The 17,752-nt window shown below is 46.9% G+C and overlaps 2 protein-coding genes across 2 annotated transcripts in view; one reads left to right on the plus strand and one right to left on the minus strand.

Moving 5' to 3' along the window:
* The window catches only part of LOC309562915 (uncharacterized protein), a 523,709-nt gene that overhangs the window by 324,095 nt on the left and 181,862 nt on the right, over positions 1–17,752 (minus strand). The gene's annotated exons all lie outside the window — the stretch shown is intronic.
* Positions 13,106–17,752, plus strand: part of LOC309564456 (uncharacterized protein) — a 32,256-nt gene continuing 27,609 nt past the window's right edge. The window contains exon 1 of the mRNA XM_082269086.1: positions 13,106–14,392. Within this exon, the coding sequence (XP_082125212.1) occupies positions 13,111–14,392 (1,282 nt within the window). The 5' untranslated portion in view covers positions 13,106–13,110. The remainder of the gene's footprint in view (positions 14,393–17,752) is intronic.

Consider the following 17,752-nt stretch of genomic DNA (forward strand, 5'->3'; position numbering starts at 1 on the left):
CACCCTGAGTGCAGGAAATGCTTTCACTGAAGTCCTATCTTCTCAAACCTCAGAGAACCCACACAACCCTTGAGGTGTATTAGTGTCCTGAGTGCAGAAAATGGCTTTCTTATGGATCGTATTTTGCCGTACATCAGAGATTTCAAACTGGGAAGAAGCCCACCTTGATATACACCTCAGAAAACACGGGGGTGAGCGTTCCTCTGATCTTTATCATGTAGGAAACACTTTGAAGCCTGTAGTAAGATTTGTCCCCCCCCCCCCCCCATAAAGTTCTGTCTGGCTTACTCTGAACGGAGGGAATATCACTGCTTGTTGAGTCCCTCTAGCAGTGTAGTCTGATCTCCCCGGCTCTTCAGCAGAAGCTTCATAGGAAGACATCATGCTGAGAGAGATTCTAGATATGGATGAGAGAGAAGCGGAGATCAGACTACATTACAAGACTTTCCTGTGCAGTAGTCATCAGCCTGTACAGGAAGCTTCATTTGCTTGGAGAGTGCCACCTGCTGGCTGAAAGTGGAAAATATGAAATTTCTAGATGTAACATTTCATATGTAGCTGATAAAAATGCAATTAAGATCTTAATCCTGTGTCTTAGTAGTTTTTTTTTTACCACCTTGTACTTGTCGGAACAGCCGACTCTCCCCTTATCAAAAATTCCATGACGTTTGTAGTAGGTTCCAATGAGAAGTCCATCAGTTCATAGACCCATCTATCATTCCACCCATAATTTACATAGTTTGTGAGGTTGAAAAAAGACAACAGTCCATCCAGTTCAACCTATGATGTGTGTGTGTTTGCTGTTAACCGTACATTGTATACCCCTGTATGTTGTACATTGTATACCCCTGTATGTTGTACATTGTATACCCCCTGTGTGTTGTACATTGTATACCCCTGTATGTTGTACATTGTATACCCCTGTATGTTGTACATTGTATACCTCTGTATGTTGTACATTGTATACCCCTGTATGTTGTACATTGTATACCTCTGTATGTCGTGGTCTTTAAGGTGCCCATCTAATAGTTTTTTGAAACTATCGATGCTCCCTGCTGATACGACTGTTTGCGGAAGAGAATTCCACATCCTTACTGCTCTGACAGTGAAGAACCCCCTACGTACGTTAAGGTTAAACCGTTTTTCCTCTAGTTTTAGTGAGTGGCCACGTGTCTTATTGTATTCCCTTACTCTAAAAAGTTTGTTCCTTATGCTAGGGTCACCAGTACAGTATTTGTACATTGATATCATATCCCCCCTCAATCGTCTCTTCTCCAGAGAGAATAAGTTCAGTGCTTGTAGTCTTTCCTCATAGCCGATGCCCTCCATTCCCCTAATTATTTTTGTTGCCTTTGTAATTCCTCCTCTGCACCATCACCACCTCCAACCACATCACCATCTCCAACCACATCACTATCACCACCTCCAACCACATCACCACCTCACCACCTCCAACCACATCACCATAACCACCACCAATCACATCACCACCTCCAACCACGTCACCATCACCACCTCCATTCACATCACCACCTCCAACCACATCACCACCTCCAACCACATCACCATCTCCACCTCCATCCACATCACCACCTCCAACCACATCACCATCTCCACCTCCATCCACAGCACCACCTCCAACCACATCACCCCCTCCAACCACATCACCACCTCCATCCACATCACCATCTCCAACCACATCACCATAACCACCACCAATCACATCACCACCTCCATTCACATCATCATCACCACCTCCAACCACATGACCACCACCTCCTCCAACCACATCACCATCCACATCACCATCTCCACCTCTAACCACATCACCACCTCCAACCACATCACCACCTCCAACCACATCACCATCTCCACCTCCAACCACATCACCATCACCACCTCCATCCACATCATCACCACCTCCAACCTCATCATCATCGCCACCTCCATCTACATCACCATCTCTACCTCCAACCTCATCATCATCGCCACCTCCAACCTCATCATCATCACCACCTTCATTCACATCACCACCTCCAACCACATCACCACCCCCAACCACAAGATATTTAGCATTTTCTTTTTTTGGCTCTCTGATTCTTGCAGTAAACCCAAGGAAACAATCTCATTACTATAATAATATACTTTTACTGAACAAGATTGCTGTGTATACAAACTACATTGACAGTAAAAGCAATACAAGACATATAGAGTACTATAAATGTGCATACACACATTCAAATCCTCTATCCTTTTCTAGCTAAAGAAAATGAACAATCATGTCTATGCAATAGGAATACACTAAAAGTAATTTTACCTGTTATAGCTGGTCCACCATTTCCTTAATGAACAGGACTCTCGGTATTTAGTGATTTCAGGACAACAGGTTTCTTGATCTTGGCAGTCTCTCTTTATTTTTTTTTTTAAAGTTGAAAAAAAAATAAGTTTATTTGTAAGTAAAGCAAAATAGCATGATAAATGTCACATAGCACAAAACACATACGAAGGAGGTTGGGGTTCAGCTAGGTTAAAACCAAAGTAGCTATACATTGCACAATTTCCGTTGACAGTTACATATCACATAGTACTGACGTTTATATTCATAACTCAAACTGTTTGGTCCCTTTAGAATACAATAAGCTTTTATTGTTCTATATTCTATAGAAGAGATTCAGCAAAGTGTTTCCCATTCTTACTATTTGTCTTCTTCAAGATTTAATTCATTGCATGTGGCGGGTTGTTCCAACCATCTATCCCAGACCTTGTTGTATTTAGCTGGGCAGCCTCTGTGACGGTATTACATTTTTTTGTATGGGAGGATGGAGTTTATTTCTGCCAACCATGCCTGTAGGGTAGGGGCTCCAGAAAGAAATTTGCGATGCCTGACACCTTGCTCCTGCGCTCAGAATCAGGTTCTCAGACTGCCTCTATCCCGGGACTCTCACATGGCATCCATTAATGGCTAAGCCTTGCTGCCCTCTACGACCGGGGTGGTCGACAAAACACTGTAGACACAAACAAAAAGAAGGGCGCTCCAGCCTAGCGCATTATCCTCAGTAGGCTTTTTATTGATAAAATATTAAAAAATGGCTACTCACAAACATGCGATGTAAACCAGCATATCAACTCCATCGAACAGCGTCCATGATGTAAGAGTTCGATATCTCATGAAAATAGAAAGGCTAACGCGTTTCGAGGCCTCTATTTTTATGAGATATCGAACTCTTACATCATGGACGCTGTTCGATGGAGTTGATATGCTGGTTTACATCGCATGTTTGTGAGTAGCCATTTTATAATATTTTATCAATAAAAAGCTTACTGAGGATAATGCGCTAGGCTGGTGCGCCCTTCTTTTTGTTTGTGTCTACTGTAGGGTAGGGGGACTGGTTTGCATCCAACTCCGAGCCACAAGTTTATTTGGGCACTGAAAAGGGTTTCACGTAAGAAGGTGGTAAAGAACTTGTCCACATTAATATCAGGGAGTAGTACTAATATACATGGTGTAACGGAACCTCAATCCACACTGTACTTGTGGTCTTCCATCAGTATACGACTTCCTCCCAGTCGTGAACATATATACCAGATTTTTCCAGCCGCCCTCATACACAGCTAGTCGACAACTTAGCTTGTACTGGAATCTCCTTTATTGAACAGTCACACAGAATTGATATACAGCATGGACCCCCCCCCCCAATCAGATTACCACACACACAGGTCAGGGGTTACCTGGTTACATTATCATATGCGGATAAAATTGTATACAGAAATAGAATTAACATATCTAAAGAACAACCAACACAAACAGTATACTATTTCCACTCAGCAACTAACAGAGGACAATGATTCAATCAACCTTTGCCAATTAACTAGCTCGTCCTCGAGCTCCTGCAATACAATACACATTATCTCAATACACAAACAATAGGGAGAGCCTGTCTCTGACATTGAAGGACATGGAACAGAAGCCAATGTGATTAGTTCTTTCAACGAACATGTTCAGAATCGAACAGGAATAATACTCACATATTTCTGAAGAGACATGGCTGACAAATATTACTGTCCCACTTGAAGCAATCCAAACCAGTAAGTATCTGTCTTTCACTCCCAGTGACGGTAAGTACCGTCCCACATGGTTTAGGGCCTAGTTGAAGTGGAGAGCCCATGTGGTCGTGTAGAAAAATAATAATTTGTACCCAAGCTTGAATTTTTGGACATGTCCAAATTAAATGTAGAAAAGTACCTGGCTGTCTGTCACAGCTAAGGAATTGTGGGCTATAATTTAAGCAATATTTAGAGATTCTTAGTTGGGTTAGATAGGCTTTATGTATGATGTATAGTTGTGTCAAGGCAGTCTCTCTATAACTTCCATAATGGAGCTTTAGTGTGCTTTTTTCTGTAGGCCTTATATTTTTAAAGCATGTAGCCCCCATCTTGCAGTTTTCCGCAGGTAGTTGGTGGATGATGTCACCACATCCTGGCCCCATCCTGTGTGTTTTGTCAATGGCTGATGTTCTCCCCTGACACAACCTTGTGAGTGAGAGTGGAGGAAGGATAATCCCTGGCAGGTTTTAAAAGGTAAAAGTCCAAATGTAGCGCTAAAAATGGAACACATGAAAGTCCATAGAAAAGGATGACATCCCATCACCAGCCTCCGTGTGAAATGGTAACACACAACACCACAGTGTCCAACAGAGACTGCTTACCAGAGCCCCATAGATATGGAGCATGTAGAAAAATGCTCAGCTGTATTCAAATGAGGGATCCTCAAACTCCTCTCCACTCCTCCTTGCAAATATAACTAGTGTTTTTAAGATAGCGCCTAAGCACTCGTGATTTGAAAGGCTTCATCCTCGGTGGATGAGCCAACCAGGTCAGAGGTCCTCTCACACGGCTGCTGTTCTCTTCTGTAGAGTTGTCCATAGGCCTAGAATAGCAGTCCCAGCTCCGGGCTCACTCCCTGATCTGGTCCACTCTCCAGAGGACACAGCCGACAACGGCTGTGAAATAAATGGAAGGTGACATCACCCATAGAGTTACTATGGGGGTTCCGTTGTCGGCTACCTCCTCTGCACCCACCTTCACAGCGAAAAGTGTGGCATCAGGCTGGATTGGCTTCAGAAAAGGTATGTATACTGATTTCTTCTTTACAGGGTTGGATAGGTTAGTGTCAGATCGTGGATGTCTATAGATGTAGCGATTTTAGTGTTAGGCTGCACTTCTCCTAAGGTCTTGATCAAAGAATGGGAAGCCAGTGGTCTGTGGAACCTTATCAGATACACAGTGAGCTGACCCTTGATGATGCTAAGAGTTTAAGGCTGGCCCAGACCCATTTTTAAAAAGGCTTCATCCCAAGAACAATTTCCTTGGATATATCTTCCTTGTCTCACACCGAACGAAGTATGCACTTCATATGAGATGGTGGACCTTGCGGAAAAGTAGACTACCTAGTTGCAACATGGCAGAAATTCCTGATTCAGAGATGCTGCTATCGTTCACATGTTGGGCTTCCATAGCCAAACCAATAAAGCCAGGTATCCTTACATATACCCAGTGAAGTGACCAGCCTCAGGTGATACTCAGAGATGAAACAAACCCTCCTACATAAGTTGCACCTGTTTATTTTCAGCCCTCTCTTTTCTATAGCCATTCAAAGTGCTGTATTTTTAAAGCTTGTCTGAGAGTTTAGAAGAAAGGAGGGCAGATTTCTGAAATTACACACCGAAGAAGTCAATGAGGAGAGCTTTTAGAGCTGATTGGAGGGAAGAGACCCCCCCCCCCCCTCCACACAGGACCAGAGCTGAGGCTGTCAATCTACTGGAGGTCACTCCCCTGTCACCATATATTTCTTGGTGTCAGGAAACTTGTCAATGATTCATGCTAATAGCAGAGGAACGAAGCAGCAGACAGAAACGGAACTTAGTGCTCTGGATAGAGACAAGTACACACTATAGAGGGATATGCTTTGTTCATATTTCATGTCTGAGGTTTACAACTATAAATGTGTGATTCGGTTCGTTCATATTCATTCTGCAGACCAAATATTTCATTTTCTGAGAATTGGACGTATCCGAATTTCCTAATGAACATAATAACGAATCTGAATAAAGTTAAAACTAAGATTTAAGATTTATTCAGCCGCTTCACGTGTGGACGATTGGAACACGATCCCCTCCTGCTCCGACAGTGGCGACAGGACATTCCTGAGCTGTTGGAGGATGACTGGGACCAATGCATCCCTCATTACATACCCACGGTAATCCCGGCCAGGGATAGGTTCGTCCAACTGAAATTCTTGCATAGGGCGTACTACACCCCACAAGGTTTGGCACCCAATCGGACTTGTGCTCTAAATGTCAGCAGGCGGTGGGAACCTTTTTTCATGTCACGTGGGACTGCCCATTCATTCAGAATTATCGGAGGAGCGTAGCCCTCTGTACTGAATTTGCCCGTGCCATTAGATCCTAGGGTACTCCTTTTAGGTATGGGGGATCTGGTAACGCAGGCGAAATATCCTAAGTTCCTGCTGTTCTTTCTATGTTTTTATGCTAGGAAAGCCTTGCTGCAGAAGTGGAAGGGGAATGCTCCCCCCACCGTCGCACAATGGTGGGCGCTGGTGGACTCGGCCCTACACCTTTACAAGCTGACATATATGGGACGACAATGCCCCCCAAAAATTTGGGAAGATTTGGGATGCTTGGATTGCTGCCAGATCTTTACAGCTTTAGTCGCCCGAGGCTGCCGAATGGTATTATGAGCCCTGGTGGTAAGGTTGATGCTGTATGGTTGCTGGCCGGGGGCGCAGGGGGGGAGGGCTGGTGTTCGGCCTTCCTCAACTTCGCCCTCTGGAGCTCCCCTACTGCTCCCCCTCAAAGGGGACCCACTGTCTCTGAGGGGTGACATCTAAGTAAGGCCCTGCCTGATGTTTCTATGCTCCTAAATGATGGACTGTTTTCTTGTGCTTTAACCGTACTGTGATATATGTGCACTTGTTTTTCCTTTTTTACTGCTACATTCATCTTTTTCTTTTGTATATACCTTGTTGGCAATGTTTGATTTTATGACCGATACTTTTATTAATAAAATGTTTCTGTTAAAAAAAAAAAAGATTTATTCGGCATTCAGATTTATTGAGATGAGCCGGTTGTTAAGGAACGGGTGGCCACCGCGTCCTTATCAACCATGACTTATCTGCTGTCAGCAGGATTCCCCGCTGTCAGCAAATTGTAAACAAGAGAAATTCCGGTTAAACATTAAAAACCAGCTTGGGGGTCCCCCAATCTATACCAGATAGGGATGCACCGAAATGAAATTCTTGGCCGAAGCCGAATAATAATGAAATGCTTGGCCGAAGGCCGAATACCGAACGCGGGGTTTCGCATTTTTTCCATTTATTTTGCCAATTTTTTGTCCTCTCTCTTGTCCTCTCGTGTCTCTCTCTTGTCCTCTCACTCTCTCTCTTGTCCTCTCATGTCTCTCTCTCTCTTGTCCTCTCACTCTCTCTCTCTTGTCCTCTCATGTCTCTCTCTCTCTTGTCCTCTCACTCTCTCTCTCTTGTCCTCTCATGTCTCTCTCTCTCTCTCTTGTCCTCTCATGTCTCTCTCTCTCTTGTTCTCTCATGTCTCTCTCTCTCTCTCTTGTCCTCTCATGTCTCTCTCTCTCTTGTCCTCTCATGTCTCTCTCTCTCTTGTCCTCTCATGTCTCTCTCTCTCTTGTCCTCTCTCTCTCTCTCTCTCTTGTCCTCTCATGTCTCTCTCTTGCCCTCTCATGTCTCTCTCTCTCTCTTGTCCTCTCTCTCTCTTGTCCTCTCATGTCTCTCTCTCTCTCTCTCTTGTCCTCTCACTCTCTCTCTTGTCCTCTCACTCTCTCTCTTGTCCTCTCACTCTCTCTCTTGTCCTCTCACTCTCTCTCTTGTCCTCTCGTGTCTCTCTCTTGTCCTCTCGTGTCTCTCTCTCTTGTCCTCTCGTGTCTCTGTCCGCTCATGTCTCTCCTTACCTCCCTCCCTCCCATCTGCAGTCGATGTTTGCTGTATGGCTCCTGTGCCCTATTACAGGCGGAGGCGGAGTACATTTGGTATCACTCCGCCTGTGACAGAAGCCGGTGCTAAGAGGCTATACAGGAAGCATTCGCTCTGCTTCCTGTAGTGCCTCCGGCTATGTTTACAGTGATGCTCGGGGATGGCAATCTGGGCTTACCGACCCACCATCCGCGTCATTAAAAACGTCATTGTTCGGCACAAATTTATTCGGCCTTTTTACTTATTCGGCACCGAAAGTGCTTTTTTTGCTATTTTCGGCCGAATAATTTCGGTTGCCGAACATTCGGTGCATCCCTAATACCAGACCATTAGATCTGCTATTGATTTTGAGGGAAGCCCCATGAAAAAATGAGGGGTCCCGCCTCAAAATTCATATCAGACCCTTATCCAAGCATGCAGTTCCGCAGGCCAGGTAAGGAGGGGAAGGGCAAGTGCACCCTCCCTCCTGAATCATACCTGGCCACATAACCTCAACATGGTGGGTTGGGTGCTTTCGGGAAGGGGACCTCCCCCCCCCAAAGCACTTTGTCACTATGTTGATGAGGACAAGGGCATCTACCCCACAACCATGGGTGGTGGCTGTGGGGGTCTGTGGGTGGGGGATTATGGAAATCTAGAAGCTTCTTTACCAAAGGGGTCCGCCCTATACCAGTTTCCTCTAATTGAATGAGTATGGAGTAAAAAGTGTCAAATGTAAAATTCCCCCAAAAAACATAAATGTCCCCTGAAGTAGATCCAAAGTCAATCACGATGAATGCAACCCACAAAAAAAAAAAAAAAAAAAAAAAAAAAAGCATGAAGAGGACATGTCCCATTTAGAGACACACGCCAAAATATAAGTAAACATGGGGGCACGGTCACCCGGTGACATCACATCTACCTGTCATTCTGAGAGTAACATGTCCCATGGAGACACAATCGCCCAACGACAAGTATACACGAGGGCAGGGGTCACCTGGTGACGTCACTGGGTGATCCCATCCCTATGTTTACCTGTCATTCAGTGTGTGTCCCTGGATGGGACACATCGTGTAAAAGGAGGGACTGGGATCCATGGGCCCCCTTGTTAATGGGGCTTCCAGATTTTGATAAGTCCTCCACCCACAAACCACCACAATCACCACCCATGGTTGTGGGGAACAGGCTCTTCTCCCCATTAAATGGGGACATGGTGCTTTGGAGGTGGAGTCTCCCTCCCGCAAAGGCACCCCTCCATGTTGAGAACATGTGGCCTGCTATAGTTCAGGAGGTGGGCGTTAGCTCGTCCCCCCCACCTTTCCTGGCCTGCATGCTCGGATAAAGGTCTGCTATGGATTTTGGGAGGGACCCCACGCCTTGGGACCATGGCTGATCGGTGTACAGTACATACATAAAACAGCACATGGCCGTGCTCATACTATGAGAGGTTTCTCGGGTGGGGACTTACTCTGATATCCACAAGATGGTGATCTCACTTCTACCAAGACAGGAAGCCACTCTGGAATACAGGAAGTGATGTCAGGTACAAACAGGAAGTGATGTCAGCTATAAGTAGGAAGTTCCGGGTCAGAGGTGAGTTGGGAAGAAGTAGAGAGGAGACATTGCTGAAAGTGGCAGTAGAGGAGGTAATAAGATATTTTCTATTTGCACAGATTGGGGTTGGGAGTTCTAGAGAATGGAAGAGGCTCTGGAGAAGTCCCAAAGGTGTGCAAGGGGGGAGAAGATGAAGGAGGTAGACAGCAGGAGGTCATGGGAGGAGCGGAGAGTACGGTTTGGGTGATATATTGAGATAAAGTTGGTGATGTAGCTCAGGGCAGATCTATGGATGACTTTGTATGTTGTTGTTAGTGTTTTGAATTTTATTTATTAGGTGAGGCCAGTGGAGCGATTGGTAGAGAGGGGTGGAGGACACTGAATGGAAGCCAGTGGAACGATTGGCAGAGAGGGGTGGAGGACACTGAATGGAGGCCAGTGGAACGATTGGCAGAGAGGGGTGGAGGACACTGAATGGAATCCAGTGGAGAGATTGGCAGAGAGGAGTGGAGGACATGGAGTCTTTCGTAAGGTGGATAAGTCTGGTAGCAGAATTTCTGATAGAATGAAGGGGGATATCCTGTATGGAGGTCGGAAGGGAGTTGCAGTAATCCAGACAAGAGATAAGCTGGGAGTGAATTTGTTGCTTTGAGGTGTCATTGGTTAAGAAGGGGCGTATTTTGGGGGAGGAGTAGTGTTCTCCCACTATTGTTACATGATGGAAACCCTCATATTATCCCCCCATACATCTAATATTTTACAACCAATACAGTCCAGATCATTCTCTCTTATCAATTATTGGTCTACAGGGAAACATTTATAGATCACATGATCAATGAGGATGGAAGAGGACCGGAGTCACATGACCGAGAGTATATTAAACCTCACCCTGGAGATAATCTACATGCTGACTGGAGAGGTGAGGAGGATTCTCGGAGGTCACATGACATCACTGTTATCTCTATTAATAAAACACAGACCTGACCAGGGAGGTGAGGAGGATTCTGGGAGATCACATGACATCACTCTTATCTCTATTAATAATACACAGACCTAACCGCAGAGGTGAGGAGAATTCTGGGAATCTAACATGATATTCCTATTGGTTCTCCAATACAGAGATTTCCTCTTCTGAAGTCAGGTGATCATATGACCATCACAGTGCTTCCATGTGACTCCCTAAAACCTGAGAGACACAACATGCAGAAGATTCTAGAAGTCACCAAGAAGATGATGGAGCTGCTGACAGGAGAGGTGAGCGGTGCTGGGAATTCTGGGACATTATCCAGTAACAGACAAGGGATGTGTCTGGATGGTGACTGTATCATTGTGTGTGTCAGGTTCCTATAAGGTGTCAGGATGTCACTGTCTATTTCTCCATGGAGGAGTGGGAGTATTTAGAAGGACACAAGGATCTCTACAAGGACGTCATGATGGAGAATCAGCCGCCCCTCACATCACCGGGTAAGAGGAGACTTTATTGTAAAGGAGAGAGCAGTACGGAGGCTCCACCTAGATCCCCCATCATCTAATAAACACATAGAAACAATGTATTCAGTCAGTGTGTGTGTTTCCTACAGATGGATCCAGTAATGGGAACCCACCAGAGAGATGTCTCCGTCCTCTGTATTCCCGGGATTCCACACAGGAAGGTCACACCATCCCTCACCATCATCAGGTAGATGAGGAACAATCACTGATAGTATCATTAGGATCTGTACATTATCTGCATTGTTACCATTGATGTCATTTTTATTATATATTCAGAGTGGAAACCTGAGAGATTCTAAAGTTGAGGTTAAAGAAGAGATAAAAGAGGAGGATGGGGTGATGGAGGAGTCAGAGTTTTCAAAAGGAAACCAAGATTTGTACCAGGACACCATGATGGAGTCGTCTAACTACAGAAACCCATCAGAGGGTTGTCCCTGTCCTCTGTTTTCCACACAGGAAGATCATAACTATGCAAAACCTGATCAGGTAGATAAATAAGATCACTGGCAATTATATTTTCTACGCAAGCATGTTTGCTACAATAAATGTATTGATATATTTAGAGTGGAAACCTCAGAGATTGGAATATTATTAAAGAAGAGTATAAAGAGGAGGATGAGGAGTATGGGGTGATGAAAGAGCTTTCTGAAGGACACAAGGATATCATCATAGAAACACCTAATACCAGGAATCCACCAGAGAGATGTCCCCGTCCTCTGTATTCCCGGGATTCCACACAGGAAGATCACACCATCCCCCACCATCATCAGGTAGATGAGGAACAATCACTGATAGTATCATTTTTTACACAAGGTTGTTTGTTACAATAAATGTATTTTATATATTCAGAGTGGAAACCTCAGGGATTCTAATATTGTTAAAGAAGAGTATAAAGAGGAGGATGAGGAGTACGGAGTGATGGAGGAGCTTTCTGAAGGACACAAGGATATGATGGACCCGCCTAATACCAGGAACCCACCAGAGAGATGTCCCTGTCCTCTGTATTCCTGGGATTCCACACAGGAAGGTCACACCATCCCCCACCATCATCAGGTAGGTGGAGTTGAGGGTCGGGAACATAAAGTGATTGAACACTCTGACATGTGGAGACGATGTGTGGACTCTACAAGATGATATTTTCTATGTGATCTCACATCATAAAAACTTCTATGTTACAGATGTTATTTTCTGCCATTCTGTTGGTTTAGGGTGAAGATCTGATGAACGTGAAAGTTGAGGGTGAAGTAGAAGAGACGTATGTGAGGGATGATCAGCAATATACGGAGGAGGCTGGAATGACGAGGACATTCATAGAGGAGGACACTCCTACAGAGATCAGCACAGGTGACCCATAATATATTCTTCTCTTATCTCTGCTCTGTTACTGCTCACTGATTGGTCCAGAGTAGGGCGGGAGCTGAGTGATATTAGCCAATAATAGGTATATAATGGTCCCCTCCCTGTACTGATACCCGTCCTGGGGTTCAGCTGGCAGTATTAGGTTGTGTGTCACTCCTAGTTACAGTAGCACAGATATGAGAACACAGATTGACCCTTTCTTAGGTTGGTCCCTCTTCTTCCAGCAGACTTATAGATAAATGTTACCATAAAACTCTATTAATGTAATTGGGATAGGGGATAACATTAAAATAACCTATCTGTCCAGGAGAAAACACTGCTATAAGCTCCCTCCAGTGCTGCATATCACCAGAAGCCTAGGCCTATGGTCACTTGTTCTATGGTAAAGGGTCTTCAAGTCTGAACTTTGACCCTCTTGTTTATCAGAGATCACATGACCCAGTACCTAGACTTGTGGTTGTGTAAAGAGCATGGACCTCCCAGTCCCCATTGGTTCCTGCTCTTCTGACAAGGCTGTGTAAATGTAGAAGTGATCTGGGAAGAGGACCAAAGGCCCTTTGACTGAAGAGGGGAAGAGTCCCAGGTGGTTGGGACATCCACAGAGAACATCTGCTCACTCATATCTACCTGATCCAGATGGAATCTTGATGGAAGTGAACTAACCCTCTCAGATCTATTGATGATGTTTTTATATTTTTCCAGGACACGCCATGGAGAAACCCTCAAAGGATCGTCTCACTTTATCTCCAAGTTGTAAAATGGAAGATGAGGACATCACAGGAGATTGTGGTGGAGAAAAGACAATGAGCTCAACTATGGATGGTGGACTTCACAGTGTGGATAGACCATGGAATCCCTCTGACTCTGAGCAACCTCGTACTGTGAGGGATGGTGGACTTCACATCAGGCGAGATCACATGGAGGACGGCAGGAAATATTTTTCACCTGAGTCATTTTTTTCTAAATATCAGAGACTGCCCACGGGTGAGAAGATATACACCTGCTCCGAGTGCGGGAAGTGTTTTCCACGAGTTTATGACTTTGTTTTACATCAGAGATCTCACACAGGGGAGAAGCCATTTCCCTGTCCTGAGTGTGGAAAATGTTTTGCGATAAAATCAAACCTTGCAAAACATCAAAGAACTCACACGGGTGAGAGGCCGTTTCCCTGCCCTGAGTGCGGGAGATGTTTTTCACAGAAGGTCCATCTTAATTCCCATCTGAAGTTTCACACGGGGGAAAAGCCGTATCCGTGTCCTGAGTGTGTAAAATGTTTTATAAAAAAATCAGACCTTGTAAGACATCAAAGAACTCACACAGGTGAGAAGGCGTATTCCTGTCCTGAGTGCGGGAAATGTTTTTCACAGAGAATTTCTCTTGTTACGCATCAAAGATCTCACACAGGGGAGAATCCCTATTGTTGCCCCGAGTGCGGGAAATGTTTTTCACACAAGTCCCATCTTAACAAACATCTGGGATCTCACACTGGTGAGAAACTGCATTCCTGTTCTGAGTGTGGAAAATGTTTTTGCGAAAAAAATGACCTTGTAAGACATCAAAGAACTCACACGGGTGAGAAGGCATATTCCTGCCCCGAGTGCGGGAAATGTTTTTCACATAAATCCCATCTTAATGCCCATTTGAGGATTCACACGGGTGAAAAGCCGTATTGCTGTCCTGAGTGTGGAAAATGTTTTACACAAAGATCAGGCCTTCTAACTCACCAAACCACTCACACGGGTGAGAAGGCATTTTCCTGCCCCGAGTGCGGGAAATGTTTTTCACAGAATGCCCATCTTAAAATTCATCAGAGATCTCACACGGGGGAGAGGCCGTATCCTTGCCCGGAGTGTGGAAAATGTTATCCACAGAGATCGGACCTTGTTAAACATCAAAGATCTCACACGGGGGAGAAGCCGTATTCCTGCTCTGAGTGTGGGAAATGTTTTTCACGCAAGTCAGAGTTTAACAAACACTGTGGTTCTCACACTGGTGAGTTGGTACATAGTTAGTCTGGTTGAAAATACACAAGTCCATCTAGTTCAACCAATAGAACCTATGCATAGCTTCTTCTATAGTCTAGAAAATTCCCTTCATGAAAGTCCAATCTTACTGAACGTCAGATATGCTACACTCGGGAAAAACTGAATTCCAGCCCTGAATGCGGGAATTGTTTTTTTTTTTTACTGAAGTCCTAACTTCTTAAACATCAGAGAACCTTGGGGGGGGGGGGGCGTGATTGGTTGTGAGCCGCGGCAGATGCTTTAGAGAGGAGCTCCAGAAATCCTGAATCCTCACGTGCCTCCAATCTTGACACGGACCTTATCTAGCGCAGCTTATCAGGCTTCCTTCCATACCCCTACAACTGCCATTATTTCATGGGCACACCGCCTGATTGGTGCGCCCAGCTGATACCGCAGCCCGCTGCAATCTTGGCCATATCTGGCGCCATCCTGAGGCCCTGAGAGACACAAGCCCTCCATCCTACCTGGCAGCATTGCACTGTAACTGCCTTCATCCACATCGCCTGGGAGTTTGGCCTTAAACGTGAAGGCTACCTTCTTCCTATCTGTGGCCCACTGCTGGCCGCCATCTTGCCAATATCCGGTGCCATTCTGAGGCCCAAAGAGATTCAAGCCCTCCATCCTTTTACCTGGCAGCATTGCACTGTAACTGCCTTCATCCCCATCGCCTGGGAGTGCAGCCTTGGGGTCCCAGGCTGCCAGCCGCCATCTTAGTCGTATCTGGCGCCTCAGGCCCTGAGAGACACAAGGCCTCCATCCTCCTACATGCCAGCTTTGCACTGTCCCTGTCTTCATTCACATCACCTAGGAGTGCAGCCTTTGAGGCACAGGCTTCCTTCTTCCTACCCGCTGCCATCTTGGCTGTATTGGACGCCATCCTCAGGCCCTGAGAGACAAGCCCTCCATCCTACCTGGCAGTGTTGCACTGTAACTGCCTTCATCCACATCGCTTGGAAGGACTGCCTGGGAGTTCGGCCTTAAACGTGAAGGCTACCTTCTTCCTATCTGTGGCCCACTGCCGGCCACCATCTTGCCAATATTCGGTGCCATTCTGAGGCCCAAAGAGATTCAAGCCCTCCATCCTTCTACCTGGCAGAATTGCACTGTAACTGCTTCTGTCCCATCGCCTGGGAGTGCAGCCTTGAAGGCCCAGGCGGCCAGCCGCTATCTTGGCCATATCTGGCACCTCAGGCCCTGAGAGACACAAGCCCTCCATCCTACCTTGCAGTGTTGGGCTGTAACTGCCTTCATCCACATCGCCTGAGAGGACTGCCTGGGAGTTTGGCCTTAAACGTGAAGGCTACCTTCTTCCTATCTGCGGCCCACTGCCGGCCGCCATCTTGGCCATATCCGGTGCCATCCTGAGGCCCAAAGAGATTCAAGCCCTCCATCCCTCTACCTAGCAGCATTGCACTGTAACTGCCTTCATCCACATCGCCTGGGAGTGCAGCCTTGGGGGCCCAGGCTGCTAGCCGCCATCTTGGCCATATCTGGCGCCTCAGGCCCTGAGAGACACAAGGCCTCCATTCTCCTACCTGCCAGCTTTGCACTGTCCCTGTCTTTATTCACATCACCCAGGAGTGCAGCCTTTGAGGCACAGGCTTGCTTCTTCCTACCCGCTGCCATCTTGGCTCTATAGGGCGCCATCCTCAGGCCCTGAGAGAAACAAGTCTTCCATCCTCTTAGCTGACAGCATTGCACTGTCCCTGCCTTCATCCACATCGCCTGGGAGTGCAGCCTTGGAGGTGCAGGCTGCCTTCTTTCTGCCCGCTGCCATCTTGGGCGTATCCGGCACTGAGAGACACAGGCCCTCCATCATTTATCCTGGCAGCATTGCATTGTCCCTACCTTCATTCATTCAAATCCCCTGGGAGTGCAGCCTTGGAGGTGCAGGCTGCCTTCCTCCTACCCATGGCCCACTGCTGGCCCCCATCCTGGCCATAACGGCGCTTCAGGCCCTGAAAGACGCATACCCTCCATCCTACCTGGCAGCGTTGCACTGTCCCTGCCTTCATCCACATCGCCTGGGAGTGCAGCCTTGGAGGTGCAGACTTCCTTCTTCCTGCCAGCTGCCATCTTGGCCGTATCCATTGCCATCCTCCGGCCCTGGTAGACACAGGCCCTCCATAATTTTTCCTGGCAGCATTGCATTGCCCCTGCCTTCACTCAAATCCCCTGGAAGGACTGCCTGGGAGTGCGGCCTTGTGGGCGCAGGCTGCCTTAGTCCTACCGCGACACGCTGCTGACTGCCATCTGGGCCATATCCAGTGCCTCAGGCCCTGAGATACACAAGCCCTCCATCCTACCTGGCAGCATTGCACTGTTCTTGCCTTCATCCAAATTGCCTGGAAGGACTGCCTGGGAGTGCGCTTCCTTCTTCCTACCCGCTGCCATCTTGGCCGTATTCAGCGCCATCCTCAGGCCATGAGAAACACAAGCCCTCCTTCCTTTTTCCTGGCAGCATTGCACTGTCCTTGCCTTCGTCCAAATCGACTGGAAGGACTGCCTGGGAATGTGGCCTTGGAGGCGCCCGCTGCCTTCTTCCTACCCGCGGCCGGCTTCCAACCGCCATCTTGCCAGAGAGGAGCAGGCCTCATTCATCTGCTGCGGGACAGGGTGAGTGCATCCTGACATCTAGCAGTGTTATCCGCCCTTGCTCCTGACCCCCCTGTTGATTGTTCTGTACAGGGGGGGGGGGGGGGGGGGGGCTTTAGTGAAACAATACTTTAAAACGACCCTCTGGGGGTCCTGAGGCTGTCTGCCATCTTGGATGACTACAGGGACCCTCATAAGCAGCATTCCATACCACTTTGATGCGCTGGGGTGCCCCTCTGTGCTGACAGCTGTATACCACTGCCACCAACCCTATCTTTGCTGCTGACACCACCTGGGCCGTGTAGAAGTTTCTTGGGGTGACTCTGGGCACAGGGACCGCAGTATTTGGTGCAGATATATTTTACCATCCCTGCCTCTGGCCCTATTGCCCCTAACTTGGCCAAGTTTTCAGGCCACCCACCACCCAAACCATCCATTCGTCCTGAAGCTGTATTGGTGGGGAAGTTACAGGCCCTGCTTGCGGAATTGTAAATGGAGTCCGGGTATCTTCAGCAGTGGTGACCCCCGCGCCAATTACTCAGGATGGTACGGCCGCGATCCTAGCCGCCATTGAACAGAGCACATAGACCACCTTACAGAGGAATGTAATCTCATAAGGAATGACCTTGATAAGATTAAAGGGCGGCTGACCAAAACAGAATCTAGGATATCCACTGCTGAAGACCTTACAGCCACCCACACCACAACGATAGCAGATTTCCAACGCACAATG

This window comes from Pelophylax lessonae, assembly GCF_965119305.1.
Source record: "Pelophylax lessonae genome assembly, chromosome: 9".
NCBI lineage: Eukaryota > Metazoa > Chordata > Amphibia > Anura > Ranidae > Pelophylax > Pelophylax lessonae.